The sequence below is a fragment of the Asparagus officinalis genome, chromosome 7 (assembly GCF_001876935.1).
Source record: "Asparagus officinalis chromosome 7, Aspof.V1, whole genome shotgun sequence".
NCBI lineage: Eukaryota > Viridiplantae > Streptophyta > Magnoliopsida > Asparagales > Asparagaceae > Asparagus > Asparagus officinalis.
Genome location: NC_033800.1, coordinates 146,959,343 through 146,966,864, shown reverse-complemented (window position 1 = coordinate 146,966,864; position 7,522 = coordinate 146,959,343). Strand labels below are relative to the sequence as shown.

The following is a 7,522-nucleotide window of genomic DNA, read 5'->3' as shown; positions in this document are numbered from 1 at the left end:
AAGAGGGAAACAAGAGGTAAGGGCACGCCAGTATATCTTTGAGGGCATCATCTTAAAGGGGAAACAAGAGGTAAGGGCACACCAGTATACATCTTTGAGGGCGTGCAGGACCTCTGAAAAAGCTCAAGATAAAAACATGATGATTGATGCAGTAATTTTGTGGTTTCATCACATAGACGATACACAACATTATTATTTGATGTTAACAGAAGTCGGAGATATGTTAAGTACCAATCAAATGCAAGATTTTCATCCAAGAGAAAACTTTGACAGACATAAAAAAAAGGTAGTAGCAAAGAAATTGAGAACATTTGAAGACCAACCTTGAACTCAATGAGAATCCTAAAATGCTTGATTGATGTCCATGACCAAGTCTTCCAGAGCTGCCTGCTCCCCAACTCAAAACATTGCCTTCGTCTAACCAAAAAATGCCAAGAGGAACTTTTAGTCATAAAAAATCATGACAATAGAGATTTACTAAACTTTGAAGAAATGTATCTGAATTTCTTCCATCACCTGTTACAGCAACTGAGTGCTCTGCCCCAAGAGCTACCATTTTAATGTTAATACCAGATAAGCACTCGATCCTACTAGGGGTGGAAACCACATTTTCTGCCCCTAAAATACAACATTGGACAAATATTTGTGTATTCAGTTAACACAGACACCACAACTTTCATAACAGGATATTTGAAATGATCAAAAAATAAAAGCGGAAAATATCATAGGACATGGCAGAATGGGTTAAGATTAATTTCCGGATAATTTAATAATAATGTAAAAGTGAATTGTATAGCGATGACCATTATCTGAAACTCTGTAGTAGGTTTAGTGCCTTCCATATTCTTTACAAGTTCTGAGTACATCACAGCACCTTGTATAACAGTGAAAACTCTTGTTGTACACATCACAGGTATAAGCCTTTTTATGTTAATTGTTAGCGGGGTTGGAACCAGATGTTACATAGTAGCCAGTACTGTTGTTTTTACTGCCCACAAAATTTATGAATATGATTCCAGAGTAAGTTTGAAGTATCTACTAAAGTAACAATTAATGAATTTTTACTTTTGGGAAAATTTACGAGAGATACATATAAAAGTAAAAAAGCGAACAAATGATATCACAGAAAGAATATCAATACTAAATCTCATTCTTAATTCAAGGTAAGAAGAGAATTACTTTTTCCAAGACCAAGCTGCCCACAGGAGTTATTTCCCCAAACGAAGAGCTCCCCATCATCTAAAGAGCATTTAAGCAATCAAAAGAATGAATTTGAGAATAATAAGGATGTAAATTCCAACATTTAAGATAACTAGTAAAACAAAATAACTCAGTATATCAAATGAATTAAGACAATTTGAAACTACACCACAAAGCTGAGTTACAGGATAATTCAGATATAATGTAGTTCAAACCATAATGCAAGACCACCAATCTTGTCAATGCTCTAGTTTGAAGTTGAGATTCAGAACATTCATATCTGACAAATGGCCAGTGTTATAAAGACTCAGACAAAGTTATAGGCCTCTGACATGTCGAACAGCCAGCATCAAACACTCAGATCAAGCTCCATCAGCAACTCATGAATATATCTCCATCGAAATGCAATCCTAATATTTAAGTATGAAGCATGTCAAGTAGTGCACAAAATTAGATGTTTGTGAGTTGAACCATCATATAAAGATATATTGGGAACAAGCTTCCCCTTCTCATAATATTGGGAATGAGCTTCCCCTTCTCATAACTCAATCTCGTGCTGTATTCCATCTAGGTACAAAATAGTAATAACTTCCCAGCTAATTAACACTCTCCTGGCTTCCTCCTTCCCGCTCTCCCTGGACAAGAAAAGATGATAATCCTATCTGGAGAATTTGAGAGGTTAATTCCAGTGTTTGCCAAGGCAAACATGTCACCAACAACCTAAACTAAAAATCCACATATAAAGCTACAACATTTGCCGCATCATCATCATCATCCAAAACACTTCCAGCAATATGGAATATGCCTTAAAGCATAGTACCAAGTCAAAAAAGAGTTCAGCTAAGCCATTTTTGTCAAGTAAGCTGTAGCCTTTCCTTGATTCCTTGAGTAAGACCCCTTTCCTACGGATCCCTATGGCAACTTTTGTCTATGTTTGCTAAGTCGGTCAAATATTCTGTGTTCAAGTGGAGAGTTGGGGTCAGGTGGAAGCCTACAGAGAGCATAGGGCATTGTAGTCGTTCATATTCTGCAACGAACTACTGTATCAAATTCCTATCAGTTCATACGAAGGCCGCTGAAAGACTGACAACTAAGATCTTTTTGATGTGATACAAACTTAATGTTAACATCTAGAAAGTGCACCAAGGTAATTGCCAAGATAGTCATAAACTGAAAGGAAGCAAGGAAAGCTATATGGCATGCAACCAAGGAACGGTTCCAATAAACTATAGAAAAGGATATCCCCCTACGTTGCACGGATAGAGGGACACAGCTATGTATATACATATCAAAATTAATAATCTACATGAGATCCATGTCTTTCATTCACATGTTATGAGAACTAAAATCCTTATCACATTTTTATGTTTCTTCTATTGAGTAGATTTTAAAATGAAAACCTGCTCGTTTTTTAACTAGATATCCAAACGGCCATTTAAACCCATACTTATGGACAGGTATATGCTAAAACGAACATATCCCATGTCCAACGAGTTGCATAAGTTTGAGCAGAGGTGTACGATATATGCTCAATAAATATATCATGAGTTTTTTTGTGCTAAAACATGTGTTATAAAATTGAGTACACGTCTAAATAGATGCATGTATAAATTCAAGAAGTGCCCAAGGAGTGTCCGACATGGCCACGGATACAGGAAGTGTCGGACTCATATATGGAAGCCTAGATGAAGTGTCCAGATAACCTAGATATCCCTCATCTGAGATCGATATTATTCCAACAATAGAACAGCTAGATATGAAGTCTGTATGAAACATCTTCTTCTCGAGGCCACACAGGATGCGTCACATTACAGAAACATTGTCAACAGAATGTGTCTGCATGAAAAGAAACATGTGCAAATAGCATAATATCCTTTCAAACAAGCCTAGAATTGCCTTTTGTATTTATACACCAACAGTAGATAACAATAAAAACTATGTTGCTCAGACTTCAATCAAGTAAGAACGAAATACAACAAATAGGTAATAATGCAGTAGGATGGTTGTGAAGTCCTGATCGAAATCCACGAGAGTGCCTCAATATCTCACCACTGACGGCAGAAGAATGATGGTAACCAGCCGAGACTTGCGTCACTTTATTGGGAAGCCCAGCAACTTCAACAGGTTCCTAGCAAAACGTAGGCATTAGAGTGAACAAGAACCTTCACATTTTGAATTTATTGAGTTTACAACAACATATAATTAAAGTTGCTTATCTTAAGCAAACAGCAAGAATAGCTTCACCACAAGAGAATACCAATCACGTTACTTCAGTGTCAGTTATCAATGGTTACACTAACAACTTCCACTGAGAAGTAATTTGAAGAATCATTTTTGCCTCATATTTAGTTAGCAGAGCATCGCTAGTTGAATTTTGATTAAAAATGTATCCAAAATTTTATACCAGCATTACATCATAAATAACAAACAAAATTTTATACCAATTTGCTAGTTTTTCATCCATAAAACATCCAAATATCCAATGAAAAGCGACAAAATAGAACAATGTAAAAAAAATTGCATGCGAAACCGTACAAGTGTGTGGCTTTCCGCAGAAGCAATCCCGAGCTGCCCAAAATCGTTCAATCCAACGGCATAAACCCTCCCACTCTCTGCAAACACAAATCAAACCAAAAACAAAAAACATCAGTTTTCAAATCAAAACTGAACCTTTCAATCAAAATCGAGAACCCCCCCTCACCAGTCAAGAACAGGGTGTGGGCTCCACCGCAGGCCACGGAAACAGGAGGATCGCGATCGCTGAAGAAAGAACAAGGCGTCGGTGTCCACTTCGACTCCAGGCTCCCGAGCCCTAGCCTGCCGTAGTCGCCGTTGCCCCAGAGCGCGGCGAATCTGCGAGGGATCGCCGCCGTCGTCGACGACAAGCGTGATGAAGATGACGATGATGAGATTAGGGTTGAGGACAGTTGAAGGAGAGCTCTCCTCCTTCTCCACATCGCACCGGGGTTTGGTCTCTCCCTCTCTCTCTCTCTCGATCGAGAAATTGCTGGAAGATGCTCGGCCAAGTGATTCGTAATAAATTTTACGTGACCCCTTATTTGTTAGCTCTTTTCCAGAAATAACCCCCTCTTAATGTCTGGAAACATTATATATGATCGACAAAGCCCACGTATACTGCCCACAATATGTACGCACACCAAAGCCCATCTTAGGATCCACAAACAAACAAAGCTTGGAAAATGTTGAATTTTGTAGGGATTAATTATATTTCGGGTGTCATGAGGTATGATGCAACTACACGGATAATTCTAGAATATGCATTTCCATATGAGTACCCCTGAGTTTGTAATTATAATTATATGGGTGATCCTGGAGACCGGACAACAAGTAAATCTTGGGATTAGCCATGTGTATACAATCAATAACGATGGTGTTACCCTTATGATACATAGACTCTGAAGTCATTGGTGTAATTACTATTGGAAACATGACATACAACGAGACGAAATATGCATATCATGACTATTAATCAAAATTAATCAAAAATTAGAAGAATATCTGAAACGATTTCCGAATTTATTTAATAATCTCTTCCAAAATCAATCCGAAATAGCTTTCTCAAGAGAAAAGCCTCTGATTGAAATCTATCAATCACTGAAGAGAAGCAATATTAAGAAATAAGTTCTCAAATTTTTATTTCTTTTCTGTTATTCTCTTATTCCTATAAGGCTACATATGAACCATATATATAGGATTAGACTTGTCTTTTAGATTTTAATTTCAAACAATTCTTAATTGTTCAAAATTCTTTCCATAATAACTACAGTAAAATATTCTTTCCATAATAATAATAATTAAAGATAGAATATTTTTTCCATAACAATTAAGGATAGAATATTTTTCCATAACAATTAAAGATAGAACATTTTTCCATTACGATTAAGGATAGAGTGCTCTTTCCATAATAATTAAGAATAAAAATAGAATTGTATTGCATGTATACATCTTTTAGTGATATTATTGAGACTATTTGGGTCCTATATCGAGAACCAATTATTAATCACATTAATAGTTTTAATTTAACAATCAGATTTCTATTTGACCAATTGTTCATAAAATCTCTATCATAATATGGTATTAATTATTTATAAATAATATCTTATATTCAATCCCATCCACTATCATTTATTTTGGGCAAACTCTTTTGAGCAGGACAATTCAACTATTTACTCATGCCTAAATTGTAATTCCCATGAACATAAATAAAATTTATTTTAAAACATCAAAATGTTTTATTTTTATAAGAAAATAATTTTTTGAATTTTTTTTCTAAACCACCCGTCGACATGAAGTTTATAACTTCATGGGAATGCATAATAAATTAACCCACTGTAATGAGCGTACTGGATCATATCTAGATATCCATCATTTTCCTAAATAAAATCTAGTAACCTAATGTTTCATGTTGTATAACGCTTGCTAAACAAGTTTAACCATTACATCAAAGCATACTAAATTATCAAATCGAAAATGACAATATCATCAAGTCAAATGGACTATATAATAATCTGAATCCTCCATCTCCTACGTGACTTGTCCTGGAGAATTTAAATACGGTTTAATACTACACACATCACAATGTGTGCTTATGACATACCCCCGGGGAATTCCCATTTCTGGTGGATGAGACCAACAACCACATCTCATATGTTTATGTTATGCATAACAACCTGGTGTAACTAAGTTATCATTTGCTAGCTATAGGTTAAGTAAGCATGAGTTTAAAAAATCTCTAAGTTAGATCACATCTTAAAACAAGTGACACATCACAGTACATGATCTAACAATTTTTTTTAAGAATACTATATCAATTGTAGAAATGATACACAAATTATATGTGCAACAGTAATTTCTTTATTAATATTCAAAAATATTACATAAAATGTATTGGATGTTCAAGAGCATTATGAGGATTACAATTACTTTCTTTCTATATAGCGGTATTTGGTAAATTACAAAGTCTTAACTCCACTTTATACCTCGTTCAGTGCTTAGCAGGTTAAGAAAGTCTTAGTTCATTTTAACCTCTCATTTAATTAAAAAAAATTATCATGCCATAACAGCTTTGAGTTAGAAAAACATTAGTTTCTTTTGTAGCAGAAGTTTCCTTAATTGACTAACCAAAAAGCTAAATTTTGTTTCTGAAAAATTACTACAAATTGCTGCAAAATAACTGCAAAGCAGTACTACTATATTTTATGTCGATCATGATTCTGACTTGAAATTTGTACCAATCTTGGTTATATTTGGCAAAAGAAGAGATTAATAAGTGCAACACTTTTTTCTTCTGAAGTGTTTATCATCAAATTAGTAAAATTTGATGATGTCAAAGAGAAAGTGCATTTATAATAGAAGAAGCGGAGCTTGTAAGTTCTACGCTTCAAGTTGAGCAGCAGGACCAATGGCTGACTCTTCTTCTTCTCATTTCCCAATAAGAAATGTCAGATCTCTGATCATCTCATTTAATAAACTCCTCACTTATTATTTATACACATTTACACAAACATTTTGATTTTTTTTCCCATTATAATAATCGCACCCGTGATCAGATGTCATAAGCACTGATTTGGTTTGTAATGTCGACCCCTGGTCCTAAGTTAAAGATATTTAATTCACTGCACTGAAAAACTGTTAATTGTATGACCCCTAGTCAATAGGGTCTTTATTAACAAATTGAAAAAATGATACAGGCACACCTGCGGTCACACCCCCTCTAGGTACAGTGTAGGGGGTCCCAGCTGAGATTTTAAAAAAAATCTCAGGTGGGACCCCTGCACTGTAGCTAGAGGGAGGGTGTGGCCGGAGTTGTACCTAAGGGTGTGCCTGTAACGCCTCCCTAACAATTTTTTGGTGTCGGCTACGTAAATTTTTGAGGGTGGTATTTTTTTAATCATAGTTAGATAATAGTCTTAGTCTAATGTAGTACTAAAATAGTATGGATGGATTTGCATGTGCCATGAGGTGTTATATCAGAGGGAGCCACATCTGGGTCAGGAGCATTTCTATTAATAAACAAAGTATTTAACGCCTTTAAAAAAAATAACAATAATCGCGGTGTTGATTCAAAAAATGATGGGAATTTTGGGCAGCGAGAAATTAAAGCGCAAAATTTTATCGTTAAGATCTAACAATGGCATCTTTTTCTTTCAATTCTCGGTCACTTGTTAGCTAGCCCTGACCTGCTACATTCATTCATAATTTCACATGATACAATGAATGAATAGTAATACTACGTCAGGGCTCAGTGCTTTCAACGAGATATGTAGTCTATATGAGGCCAAAGTTTACTAAATGCTGTCAG

General features: G+C 35.3%; 1 protein-coding gene across 1 annotated transcript in view; it reads right to left on the bottom strand.

Moving 5' to 3' along the window:
* The window catches only part of LOC109849220 (ultraviolet-B receptor UVR8), an 8,878-nt gene extending 4,508 nt beyond the window's left edge, over nt 1-4,370 (bottom strand). Inside the window, exons 1-6 of the mRNA XM_020419037.1 lie at nt 3,902-4,370; nt 3,736-3,812; nt 3,250-3,328; nt 1,180-1,239; nt 517-618; nt 324-417 (exon numbers count right to left, since the gene is read on the bottom strand). Coding sequence (XP_020274626.1) covers nt 324-417; nt 517-618; nt 1,180-1,239; nt 3,250-3,328; nt 3,736-3,812; nt 3,902-4,157 — 668 coding nt within the window. The 5' untranslated portion in view covers nt 4,158-4,370. The remainder of the gene's footprint in view (nt 1-323; nt 418-516; nt 619-1,179; nt 1,240-3,249; nt 3,329-3,735; nt 3,813-3,901) is intronic.